This window comes from Panthera uncia, chromosome D2, assembly GCF_023721935.1.
Source record: "Panthera uncia isolate 11264 chromosome D2, Puncia_PCG_1.0, whole genome shotgun sequence".
Taxonomy (NCBI): Eukaryota; Metazoa; Chordata; class Mammalia; order Carnivora; family Felidae; genus Panthera; species Panthera uncia.
Genome location: NC_064818.1, coordinates 58,950,505 through 58,963,930, shown reverse-complemented (window position 1 = coordinate 58,963,930; position 13,426 = coordinate 58,950,505). Strand labels below are relative to the sequence as shown.

Genomic DNA, 13,426 nt, shown 5'->3' with positions numbered 1-13,426 from the left:
GCACTATGGAAGTCAGGTAAAGGAGAGCACGTTCTCCAACACGGGCGACACAAGAAGACAGTGCTTGGGTGACCCAGCTGCCACAGAACCCACAACGAGAAAACGCGTTACTCACAAGCACCCCGACAGCAGAACTTGCAACGGGGCATGCAGGACCTTGACTTTCTGGACAAAAAAAAAAATAAACAAAGAGAAAGATCCACGTAAGATTCACGGATCTTAATGTGAAACCCACGCCTGCCCTACCCCTGCTCAGTCAGCCAGAAACCTACAGGAATGAAACGCCTAGCCGTGAAGGAGGGAGAACGGGGTTCCTCTTGCTCTCTACGGACAAGGTCAAGCAACCAGCTATGGCATCTAAAGCGGGCAGCCAGCGGGGACTGGTATGGGCCCTCCCTGAAGGAGGTAAGGCCAGCAGCTAGAGGGAAGGACGAGGATCAGGTGCTCCTAAGTATGGCTGGGGGGCTCTGGGCAGAGAAGATGCAAAAGGGAACCCCACTCACCTTCATGAAACGCAGCTTCTCCAGCCTTTCCATGATGACTGGCAGCAAGACTGCAAGAGACCAGGGAGAATCTCGGGGGAAGGCCATAAGACTCTCTCCAAGACCCCTTCCCAAAGTCAGGTGATTCCCTCCACCTCCCCTGACGTTCCTGAAAATACTTGAAGACTGTGTAGGTGCAGCCACCCCTAAGCTGTCCCCTAAGTCCTAGGAGAAGGGTGCTTCCCAAACTTCTCCACTTGCACACCTGTGACAGGACATGTACCGCAGGCCCCAAGCATCCTTCTCAAAACTTAAATCTTTGAAGGCTCACGCAAACAAATCTCCTATCCTACTCTGTAACATGCCTCTGCTAAAAGCAAAACCAGGGGAAGGGATTTATTTTCTTTACCACTGTCTTCCTGGCACCCCACACTGTGCCCAGCACATTGAAGGTACTTGAGGAGTATCTGTGGAATGAAAAGAACTTTCTTCCCCACATCTCTGACTGATGTTCTGGGAACTACAGTGTGGTCTCCCGTGGGCTTCTGCACTCCAGCACTATGTAGGAGTAAGGTATACAGCACGTGGATCTGATAGATTTATACAATGTAATAAGGTCACCAGCATAGCCTTAGTTGCAATTTCTACCACATCCCAGAACTATCACTTGTTTTTTGAGAAGCATGGCTATAGAAGCTGGGGCCCCACCTCCCACCCAAAAGCTGAGTGTGGTTGAGGCCTCCATCACGTGTTCCAGGGTCCCCCAGGACAGGAGGACTTCTTTATCTTACTCATGCCAGGGGCTGCCATGGTGATCCGAGAAATGACCACTTGGGTGATGCCTATGGCCGCAGCTCTCTGAGGGCAGAAAAGAGCAAGTTGTTAGGCATGACCTCATCCAGTATCCGTGGACTGCACCAGCAGGCTGGGTCAAGGGTCAGGATCAGGTCTGAGTTGGTAAAGGGGAAGGGATGGATTTGTCAGGGGCTGTATCCTCACCCAGCCCTCTCTCACCTAGCTAGACTTTTATGGCTTCAGGACCAGAAATGATGGAGAAAGGACATGACAAGCTTGTTCTGAACAAGAAATGTACGGAAATCAAGGGGAAGGAGGACGGAGTCAGGGGGACCCTGCAACAGAACCCGGGCCGGCTCTGACCACGAACAACAAAACAGGGTATAAGAGAATTCCCTCCTCCCACTCCAAAGGGATGCCTCTGCTCACCCGGGAATGACCAATCTCACTGTGATTTCCGTCCTTCACGCAGATGCCCTGGATGAGTTCCCTAAACACAGACAGGAGCTGCTGAACGTGGGAAGGGTGTGCTGGAAGCTCGCCAGCAATGTGACACAGCAGGTAACCAAGGCCAGCACACTCAAGCTCCAGGAAGCCACCTCCTACAGTCTGGCCCTTTGATCTTCCTTCTGTATTCCAGTGAGTGACATCTTGGAAGTGATCTAGGGCGGTGGCTAAGAGAGCTAGGCTGGGGCTCAGACTGCCTAGGTTGGATCCTGAAAATGCTGAGTAAGTCTTTGATCTTGAGCAGGTTCCCAAATCCTTCTAAAGACTCAGTTATCCTCATCTGCAAAATGGGGATAATCCTGGCACTCGCTTCATAGGAATGGTGAGGATTAAATGGGACCAATGCCTGCAAAGTACTTAATCCGGCACCTGACAGAGTGACTGCTCCATAAATAGTGGCTGCACTGGCTATTATTCTCTGGCCAGTTCTCGACAGCACTCGACCCCAGACCAGATAGGTGGCTGGGGCTCATTCATTTGTTGGGAAGGAGCACCTGGATAGAGGAGGGAAAGAGAGGAACAATGTGTACGCGTGACTCTTCCCGTCGTGGACTCTTTCCACAAGCGCTATCGTGCTGAATTCCCGCTTGCTAGCAGTCCCAAGAAAACAGGGCTAGTAGAGACTGGTGATGGTGATGAAGGCCATGACGGTAACGGCAGCAATAATCGCTAATGCTTAGGTAGCACTTGATCCCTTCCAAGAGCTACTGTGAGTGCTTTATGTATATTACGTCATTAAGTTTTACAACAGAGGAACATCTATGCTTTCTCGAGTCAGAAAACAACTACGAGACACACGGATTTCTCCTTTAACCTTGCCTGCTGCGAAGCTTAGAGCCGGGTGCCTGGAAAACATCTGTCTACTCCTCTGGCTTCTTTCAAAGCTTCTTGGCTCTGTTCTATCTTTGGACGCCTCGCTTTGCTACATTTCGTTCTGTAAGCCATGCCCAGGGCTTTGGAAGTAGGCAGAGATCACAACTTAAATTGCAGTTGCAGTTGAAAGGACACAATCTCGTACAAACCTCCAGAGTCCACCCTACCCCCGCCCTCATCCCACACGATCCAAAAAATGACTCCCACAACATTCAACACAGACTAAACCTAAGTCACCTGCCACTCCTGTGGCCATCACTGTTGGAGCAGCCCGGCAGCCCTCCCCACACCCACCTCAGCCCCCAAAGCCACCCACTGCCTTGGTTTCCTGCCCTGGCCCCACTAACCTTAGGGTTTGCAGGGAGGCAAAGGGAGCCCCATACTCACTGCTGTCGCATCATTGGGATGTTGACACAGTTAGCAGCAGCCACAGCAGCAAAGGGCACCCAGCGGCCCACCAGGGGTGGAGCTCTCTGTTGGGGGAAAGGAACAATAAGGACTATAAACCAAGAAATGAGACCTTGCTTCTGCCACTCATCCAGACATTTGGTCTAGGAACCCAAATTCCCTCAAAGACCCAAGAAAGACCAACCTGGGGTTAGCTCGGCTACCTCTCCCACTAGTTGGCTTTGCTCTGGGCCATACCCCACTCACCCAGACAAGGGTACTGCCAGGCCTGGGCAAAGTTTTCCCTAGGACTTTGCTGCCCCCTAGTGGCCACCATGCCCACAGCCGCCCCAGACCATACCTTTGTCAACATGTTCATGCCCACAGCAGTGGCCACCGCGGTGGTTGTGGCTGTGATGTAGGAAAGGGCCATCTGCCTAGTGGAGGAAAGACACGCTTGGGAGTGGGAAGCCCTGCTGGCTGAGGGCAAGACCAAGACTTCATTGAGAAAGTCTGGACATGAGGCTTCATGCCTGAGAAGCTCATGTGAACTATCCCCCATCCTGTCTTATGACATGCCCCCCTAAACACACACAACGCTCCAGCCCCCTGGGCCACCTTCAGTACTTTAAGCAAAGAGCAAACTCATTTCTGCTTCAGAACCCTTGCATGCTGTCGCTCCCTATATGGGGAATTCTTCTGTCGGCTCCACGTTGCTAAATCCTTATCCTTCAGAAATCCGCAGAAATACGGGCTCCACAGAAAAGACTTCCCCCAACCAGCCCATCTACACAGATGCCCCTCTGCTGTTTGTTATCTTGTCACCTGTTTATTTCCTTAATGGCAGCAGTTACAATCTAAGATTATCGTGCTTGCTTCCTTACAAGTCCTTAAATTCCATAAGAGCAGGGACCTTAGAACCATGCCTGGCACTTAACACCTACCCAAGAAATATTTGAGAATGAATGAATGAATGAACTTTGAACTAGTCTAGGAAGATACTCTCCTAGTCAGCCTCAGAAAATACTTGCAAACCATAAAAAGAGGGACTTGGTCACCTGCCCAGAATAAGCCCCGCCTGGAGAAGATAGCCCGAGAACCCTTTAGAAGGGCTGTTCCCCTCACGAGGACAGCTACCTGCTCCTGACCCACGTGGACAGCCTGGGGTTCAAGTCTCCTACCTGACCGATGTAGGGGAAGCTGCATTCCTGTTGGTATAGTTGACTAAGGCATTGAAGGACTGGTTCACCCACTGCCAGAAGATCACAGCCGGCATCGTCCTACCATAAGGAAGGCCCAGAGACGCAGAGGGGAGTCAATGCAAGGCTTGGTGTATACCCCAGATTACCTGCTGTTCCCCAAACTTCCCATGCTGTTTCATGCACCTGGGCTTTTGCACAGGCTAGTTCCTCTGCCTGGAACACACACACACACACACACACCCCTTTCATACATGGCTAAATCTTGCTTTGTTGAGACATCACTTCTTCAAAACCTTCCTGACCCTTCCCCGGCCCTTCCTGGAACAATGAGTCATTCTATGCTCCCCGTTCTCACAACCCCATGTTCTCCCCACAACCTATTAGCAAGTTGACCTATAACTGTTTACTTGTTGGCTTCCTCAACAAAACTGGAGAAGCTCTTTAAGGACAGGGGCTAAAGTTTTTATATGCCTAACACCTGGCCCAAGGCCTGGCTCAGTAACTGGACAAATGGATACATGGGGGAGAAGGGGCAGAAAGAAGAGGGGAAAGGAGAGGAGTGAAATATCCAGCAGCTACAGAGAAAGTTTATTCTCTCCTATAGGTCTTCCTAATTTGGGAGTGGGGAGGAGGGGCGGGGGGGTCACCTTCCTATATTTTTTACTGGGACATTACGTTATAAAGATACGTTAATATTTCATTGTTGAATAAGTACTTTCTAAAGGGGGAAGTAGGATGGCTGATTCGTCGAGAGTTCTAGAGAGGCACCCGTATTTCCTGGCTGTGTGTGGACTTGCACAAGTTACGTCACCTCTCTAGAACCTCCGTTCTTCATCTATACAGCACCTCTCTGTAGGGCTGATGAGAAGATTAAGTGAGGTAACATACGCAAAGAATTTCACACAGTGCCTGGTATTTGGTAAGGGGTCAATAAAGATGGCTGTGATTGTCATCATAATATGGCTCCCTGCCTAGCAGATCCAAGTGGCCACACTGCCCACCACCTTGCTCCCAGGGTCCACCTGTAGAACTGGAGCATGAAGCCCGTGATGATCATGCCACCAGGGACCTGGAAGGACATCCGCCCGATGACATTCATCTTGTCCCCGGTGTCAGGATGGAAGGCTGAGTCGTACAGCTTCTTGGCATACAGCAGCTGCTCCACTTGGGTGCCTGGGGGCACAACACCCATCCTGCCACCCAAGGATAATGGACACAGTTACTTCTCAGGCCCCTTGCCCCAGGTCATCCTGCTCCCCCCTTCCTGAGAGCTCTGCCTATTCCCATATCTTTAGTTTCCACCTTCTCCACAGGGATCCATCAGTGTTGCCCCAGTGCCTCCAGCCCCCTCCCCCCTAGCTGCTCACCTGCTCTTCTCCACCATCACCTTGGCCCAGTCCAGCTCCCGCTCCGGTACCAGGACAGTGCGAGGGTCTGTGATATTGAAGAAGTGCTTCACCCGCCCCAGGAAAGTGCACTGGTCCCAACGGGGAGCATCAATGTTAAAGCCAGACAGATCAGCCTCCATCTTGTTCACACGCAAAACTGGGGACTTAAGGAACAGAGAGGGGAAATGAGGATTGTCCCCCAAACTACAGTCTGCCCCGGAGGCCCTGAACCCTCCCGCAGTTGTAGAATGCCTGCTTTCACCCACCACTAGCATCGTTTGACTAAGTTTGGGCAGGCCCCAGTGAATGGTCCCAGACTGAGAAACCGACACTAATATGTGTTTCCTGAGTGCCTGCTGGTAGCCAGCCCTGTGCTTGACCATACTGTGGGAGACACTGGAAAAAAGGGCAACACTGTGCCTATCCTTGGGGAGCTGAGTGTTACTGGGGAACAAGAGCCCACCCGTGGAACAGGATATAATATATATGCAACAGTACGTACAGGAGATGAGAAAAAGCAGAGATGGGGGAGCAAAGTAAGAAAAGGGGGCTTCCCAGAAGAGCTGGAATGTGCACCCCAGAAGACAGATTGATCTGGGGCGCCTGGATGGCTCAGTTGGTTAAGCATCCGACTTCGGCTCAGGTGATGATCTTGTGGTTCGTGAGTTTGAGCTCCGCATAGGGCTCTGTGCTGACGGCTCAGAGCCTGGAGACTGCTTTGGATTCTGTGTCTCCCTCTCTCTCTGCCCTCACCTGCTGGCGCTCTGTCTCTTTCTCTCTCTCAAAAATAAATAAAAGTATTAAAATTTTAAAGAAGAAGAAGAAGAAGAAGAAGAAGATGATGATAGACTGATCTGAAAGAGGCCTAAAGCATGGATCACATTCAAGGTAGAAACAATTACAGACAAAGGGGAAAATGAACATGTGGCATGATCACTCTCATCACTTCTGTGTACGTGTGTGGTGCATGCTGGTCCTGTAAGAGGTCTCAGGCCATGGCTCTGACTGAGGTAATGCACCTGCCCTCAAGGAGTTACAGAATGGGAGGTAAAAGACAAGTAAAGCCACAAGGACAGCAGTGTGAACAATGCTGTGGACACTGAGGGCAATGGAAAACCAGAGAAGAGGCATCTAAAATTGAGACGACCTTATCTCCCAGTTTTCCTGGGATTATTGTCCTGGGGCAATTGTTAATAGCATCCCCTTCCACTCTCAAAAGTGTCCTGTTTGGGGTAGATCACTTTATCTAAAATGGACGAGGGATACAGCGCCTGTGTGCCTCAGTCGGTTAAGGTCCAACTCTTGGGTTTCCACTCAGGTCACGATCTCGTGGTTCTTGAGTTCAAGCTCCACATCAGGCTCTGCACTGACATTTCAGAGCCTGCTTGGGATTCTCTCTCTTTCCCTCTCTCTGCCTCTCCCCCACTTGCACTCTCTCTCTCAAAATGAATAAATAAACTTTAAAAAACAAATAAAACAGATGAGGGATTCTGAACATGCTTTGCGAAAACAAGAAAAAATGTTTTGAAGGATGGGTAGAAGATAGAGGAGAGGTGTCCCAGGCAAAAAGAACAGCCAGCGTTGACCGCACACAGGGCATGTGGGGACCAGATGATATTTATCACAGCTAACACTTACTGAACTTTGACTCTACGCTAGACACTTTGCTTGGTGCTTGACATGCATTTTCTGAATTTATCTTCACAATAACCCTATAAAATAAATACCCTTTAATCTAACCCCATGTTAAGGATGAGAAAACTAGGGCACAGATAAGCAACTTTACCAAGTCACACAAGTATTAGCCAGTGGCAGAGCCAGGATTTTAACTCACCCTGATTTACTTTAGAACTCTGCTTCGGATTCTGTGTCTCCCTCTCTCCCTGCCCCTCCCTGACTTGCGCGCATGCATATGCCCTCTCTCTCTTTCTCAAAAATAAAAATTTTAAAAACATTAAAATTAAAAAAAAAAAGGAATTTAAATAACTATGACTGATATGCTAAGGGCTCCAATGGGAAAGTGGACAACATGCAAAGAACAGATGGACAATGTAAGCAAAGGAATGGAAACTCTAAGAAAGAATCAAAAGGAAATGTTACAAATCAGAATCCAAAGTGGGCTCCAGGCTCCAAACTGTCACCACAGGGTCCAAAGCAGGGCTTGAACTCACGAATCACGAGATCATGATCTGAACCAAAGTCAGATGCTTAACTGATTGAGCCACCCAGGCGCCCCACCTTTTTATTTTTAAAAGATTTTAAGTGATCTCCACACCCAACGTGGGGCTCAAACTCACAACCCTGAGATCAAGAGTTGCATGGTCTACCAACGAAGCAAGCCAAGCACCCCATTTAATATGGTGGGTGTCAAACTCCTTTTATTTTTAATATATACTTTTTAATTTATGTATTTATTTTGAGAAGGAGAGCATATGGGAGGGGAAGAGAGAAAAAGAACCCCAAGCATGCTCTGTGCTGTCAGTGCGGAGCCTGACGCAGGGCTCAAACTCACAAACCATGAGATCATGACCTGAACCAAAATCAAGAATTGGATGCTTAACCAACTGAGCGAAGGGGCCCCCGCCCCTCTCTTTGTTTTAAAAAGTAGGCTCCATGCCCGATGTGGGGTTTGAACTCATGACTGGGAGACTGAGAGTCACATGCTCTACTGACTGTACTAGCCAGGCACCCCTGAGAATTCCTTTCATAAGCTCATTGGTACCTTGGACATGGCCAAGGAAAGAATCGGTGAGCTTAGAAATATGTGTCAGTAGAAAACTCCCCAACTGAAAAGTAGAGAAAAAGTAAAATGAAAAAACCAGAACAGAAAATCCAAGAACGCTGGGGCAATTACATAAGGTGTAACATACATGTAATGGGAATGCAGAAGATGAAGAGGGGAGGGAACAGAAGAAATATTTGCAGCAATAATGACTGAGAATTTTCCAAAATGAATTACAGACATCAAACCACAAGTCCAAGAGGCTCAGAAAACACCAAGAAGGATAACTACCAAAAAATCTACACCTAAGGGTGCTTGGCTGGCTCAGTCAATGGAGCATATGACTCTTGATTTCGGGGTGGTGGGTTCAAGCCCCACATTGGGTGTAGATTACTTAGAAATAAATCTTTTTAAAAAATCTAGGGGCACCTGGGTGGCTCAGTCAAACATCTGACTCTTAGTTTCCGCTCTGGTCATGATCTTGAGGTTTCTGAGTTAAAGCCCTGTGTTGGGCTCTGTGCTGACAGTGCAGAACCTGCTTGGGACTCTCTCTCTCTCTCTCTCTCTCTCTCTCTCTCTCTCTCTCTCTTTCTCTGCCCCTCCCCCACTTGCATGCTCTGTCTCTCTCAAAATAAATAAATAAACTTTAAAAAAAAAAAAGAGGGACAACTGGGTAGCTCAGTCAGTTGAGTGTCTGACTTCAGCTCAGATCATGATCTCACAGTTCATGAGTTCGAGCCCGCGTTGGGCTCTGTGCTGACAGCTCAGAGCCTGGAGCCTGCTTCAGATTCTGTGCATCCCCGTCTCTCTGCCCCTCCCCTGCTCATGCTCATGCTCTATCTGTCTGTCTGTCTCTCAATAATAAATAAACGTTAAAAAAAATAAGATTAAAAAAAATCTTAAAAAAAAAAAATCTAGGTGAGCCTGGGTGGCTCAGTCACTTAGGCGTATGACTCTGGATTTCAGCTTAGGTCATGAACTCGAAGTTCGCGGAGTTTGAGCCCTACATCAGCCTCTGCACTGAAAGCACAGAGCATGCTTGGGACTCTCTCTCTCTCTCTCTCTCTCTGTCCTTCCCCCTTCTCTCTCTCTCCCTCCCTCTCAAAAATAAATAAACTTTGAAGAAAAAAAAACAAAACTACACCTAGATAGGAATACAAACTGTTATAGCCACTATGGAAAACAGTATGGAAGTTCCTCAAAAAATTAAAAATAGAATTACCATATGACCCAGAAATTCCACTACTGGGTATTTACTCAGAGAATATAGAAACACTAATTTGAGAAGATATGTGCACCCCTATGTTTATTACAGCATTATTTACAATAGCCAAATTACGGAAGCAGCCCAAGTATCCATGGATAGATGAATGGATAAAAAAAAAAAAGATGTGGTATATGTGTACAATGGAATATTACTCAGCCATAAAAAAAAAATGAAATCTTGACATTTGCAACAACATGGATGGACCTACAGAGTATTATGCTAAGTGAAATAAGTCGGAGAAAAACAAATACCATACGTCTCCACTTATATGTGGAATTTAAAAACAAAACAAATGAACAAAGAAAAAAGATAACAAAAAAACAGACTCTTAACTATAGAGAACAAACTGATGGTTACCAGAGCAGAGGTGGGTAGAAGAATGGATGGAACAGGTAAGTGGATTAAGAGTACACTTACCATGGGGCACCTGTGTGGCTTGGTTGGTTAAGTGGCCGACTCTTGATTTCGGCTTAGGTCATGATCTCACAGTCATGAGTTCAAGCCCCTAATTGGGCTTTGCACTCACAGTGTGGAGCCTGCTTCAGATCCTCTGTCTCCCTCTTTCTGCCTCTACTCTGCTCATGCTCACTCACTCTCTCTCTCCCAAAAATAAACATTAAAAAAAGTACACTTATGATGAGTACTGAGTAATACATTGTACACCTGAAACTAATATAACACTGTATGTTAACTATACTCGGATTAAAATTAAAAAAAAAAAAAAAAAACTACACCTAGTCACATTATATTTCAAATTGCAGAAAATCAAGACAAAGAAAGTCAAGGAAGAAGTCTGAGGTAGGGAAAAGAAAACACCTTACCTACAGAAGAACAAAGAACTATATTGGATTTCTCCTCAGGTACCATGCAAGCAAGGAAAGTAGAGTGAAATATTTAAAGCACTGAAAGAAAAAAAAAACCCCACCAACCTGGAATTCTACACCAGCAAAATTATCCTTTAAAGTGAAGGAGAAATATGGGCTTTCCCAGAAAACAAAATTGAGGGAATTTATCACCAATAGACCTGCCTTGCAAGATATGAGAAGTTCTTCAGAGAGGAAAAAAAAATGATACAGGTCATAAATTCAGACCTACATAAAGGAGTGTCAGAAGGAATAAATGAAGGCAAAATAAATTCTTTTTCTTTTTTTTTGTTTTGTTTAAGTAATAGCTACACCCGATGTGGGGCTCAAACTTACAACCCTGCGATCCAGAGTCACATGCTCTACCAGCTAAGCCAGCCAGGCACCCCTTTATTTTTCTTATTCTACTTGTTAACAGTTAACAGATAACAGTTTGTTCAAAATAAGAGCGGCAACAATGTATTCGATGATTACAGCTTATGGATACTCCACATGAATAACAGCAGTGCTGTAACAGAAGGGAGTAGCTAGGAACACTTGCGTAAGTTACTGGCACTACGGTCGAGGCGGTTTAGTGTTATTTGAAAGCGGACTTGGTGGGGGCCTGGGTGGCTCAGTCGGTTAAGCGTCCGACTTCCACTCAGGTCATGATCTCATGGTCCGTGAGTTCGAGCCCCGCGTCACGCTCTGTGCTGACAGCTCCGAGCCTGGAGCCTGCTTCAGATTCTGTGTCTCCCTCTCTCTGACACTCCCCCGTGCATGCTCTGTCTCTCTCTGTCTCAAAAGTAAATAAACGTTAAAAAAAAAAAAATTTAAAAAAAAATGAAAGTGGACTTGGATTAGCTGTAAATGTACGTGGCAAACTCTAGGGAACCACTAACATTTTTTTTTTCAAAGGAAGTAAAATTGATACGCTAAGACAGGAAAGAAAATGACGTTATATAAAAGAGCTAAGGCTTGTAGAGCACCTGGCTGGCTCAGTTGGTAGAATGTGTGACTCTTGATCTCAAGGTTGTGAGTTCAAGCCCCACATTGGGTGTAGAGAGGACCTAAAAATAAAATATCTTTTTAAAGTTTATTTATTTATTTTAAGAGAGAGAGATATAAAGAAAGGGAGAGAGAGCATGAGCGAGGGAGAGGCAGAGAGAGAGGGAGACACAGAATCCCAAGCAGGCTCCACACCATCAGCACGGAGCCCAATGCAGGGCTCCAACCCATGAATTGTTGAGATCATGACCCGAGCCGAGATCAAGAGTAGGATGCTTAACCTGCTGAGCCATCCAGGCATCCCAAAAATAAAATCTTTTTTTCTTTTTTTAAAAACAGCTTTTGAATTTTTGCCTGAGAAATTTCAGGAAGCCATTACAAGATTTTAAGCAGAGTGACAAGATCAGATGTGTCATTTAGAAAGATAACCCTGTTCCCCACCTGTGTTCTGTCTCTCTCTGTCTCTCAAAAATAAATAAATGTTAAAAAAAATTAGGGGCGCCTGGGTGGCTCAGTCGGTTAAGCATCCGACTTTAGCTCAGGTCATGATCTCACGGTTCACCGGCTCAAGCCCCGCATCAGGTTCTGCACTGACAGCTCGGAGCCTGGACCCTGCCTTGGATTCTGTGTCTCCTTCTCTCTCTGCCCCTCCCCCGCTTGTGCGCTCTCAAAAATAAATGTTAAAAGAAAGAAAACTCTGGGCAATGACATGAAAATAAACTCAGTGCGGTAGGACTTCACAGGGTACAAAGAGACCAGCTGAAAGGGAACTTCAATGATCCAGGCAGGAAGACGTGGAGCTCATATGAAACCAGATGCACAGGAACAGAGAGGAGGGACCAAAAGGACAGAAACTTTTAAAGCAGCAGGAGCTTGGGATTTGCTGAATGACTGGCTACAGGAGAAATAGTCTATTAGTCAGGGTTCGAGCACAGGTGCAGAATCAATAGGATACATATATCCTTTATATATACTCACCTAATATTGATAAATATATAAAGATGGGTTTAGTATGAGGAATTAGCAAACTGGCTTATGTAATTGTGGGAATTCTGCTAGGCAAGCCTGAAGCCAGCAGCTGCAAGCAGTTACCAAGGGATGATCCTGGGAGGGAAGGAGAGCAATGGAGGCCCAGCTATGGCTGCAGTTTGTGACCCCAGGGGATGCCTAGCCCTCTTTTAAAGGGATTCCATCTGATTAAATCAGGCCACCCAGGATAATCTCCCTTTAGATTAACTCAAAGCTAACCAATTAGGACTTTAATTACATTTGCAAAATCCCTTCACCACACCACCCAAATTCATGTTTGATCGAATTACTGGGAGGTGTGTGCGCTACAAAATAGCTGTTTCTCCCTCCCAGCTCACTCTAAACTGGAAGCATACCAGAGAGGGGGACTGGGGGGTGGGGGGTGGGGAGGGTGTTTGACCTAGATAAATTGACACATCACAAGTATCCAGAGTGATATACAGGATTTCTGACTTGGACCATAATGTGACGAGACAAAGAATATAGAAAAACAGTCTTTAAGAGAAAACGGGGAGAGGCGCCTGGGTGGCTCAGTCTGTTAAGCAACCGACGTCAGCTCAGGTCATGATCTCACAGCTCGTGGGTTCGAGCCCTGCATCAGGCTCTGTGCTGACAGCTTGGAGCCTGGAGCCTGCTTTGGATTCCATGTCTCCCTCTCTCTCTGCCCCTCCCCTGCTCATGCTCTGTCTCAAAAATAAATAAAAACATTAAAAAAAAAATTTTTTTTAAAAAGACAAAACAGGTAGTTGGATTTTCCACGTGTTGAGTTCCAAGTACCATGAGACTTTCTTAAATGCAGTAGGCTGCCACCTGTCTCAGGTCCTTTACAAATGCCATTCCCTGTCCAGAATACTCTTCCTTCCCCTCTTCACTAACACCTACCCATCCTTTTTTTTTTTTTTTTTTTTTTAAGGAATAATTTTC

At 46.6% G+C, this 13,426-nt stretch overlaps 1 protein-coding gene across 6 annotated transcripts in view; it reads right to left on the bottom strand.

The window, feature by feature from the left end:
- The window catches only part of WBP1L (WW domain binding protein 1 like), an 86,927-nt gene that overhangs the window by 68,108 nt on the left and 5,393 nt on the right, over positions 1-13,426 (bottom strand). For 2 of the 6 annotated variants that reach the window (XM_049645644.1, XM_049645645.1), the window contains 10 exons: positions 5,614-5,798; positions 5,269-5,439; positions 4,226-4,324; positions 3,406-3,481; positions 3,045-3,130; positions 1,707-1,767; positions 1,274-1,340; positions 892-949; positions 504-553; positions 116-165 (listed from right to left, as the gene is read on the bottom strand). In XM_049645644.1, the coding sequence (XP_049501601.1) occupies positions 116-165; positions 504-553; positions 892-949; positions 1,274-1,340; positions 1,707-1,767; positions 3,045-3,130; positions 3,406-3,481; positions 4,226-4,324; positions 5,269-5,439; positions 5,614-5,798 (903 nt within the window). Of the gene's footprint in view, positions 1-115; positions 166-503; positions 554-891; positions 950-1,273; positions 1,602-1,706; positions 1,768-3,044; positions 3,131-3,405; positions 3,482-4,225; positions 4,325-5,268; positions 5,440-5,613; positions 5,799-13,426 lie in introns of those variants that run through there. The other 4 variants (XM_049645651.1, XM_049645647.1, XM_049645649.1 and 1 more) reach the window with 4 other exon arrangements.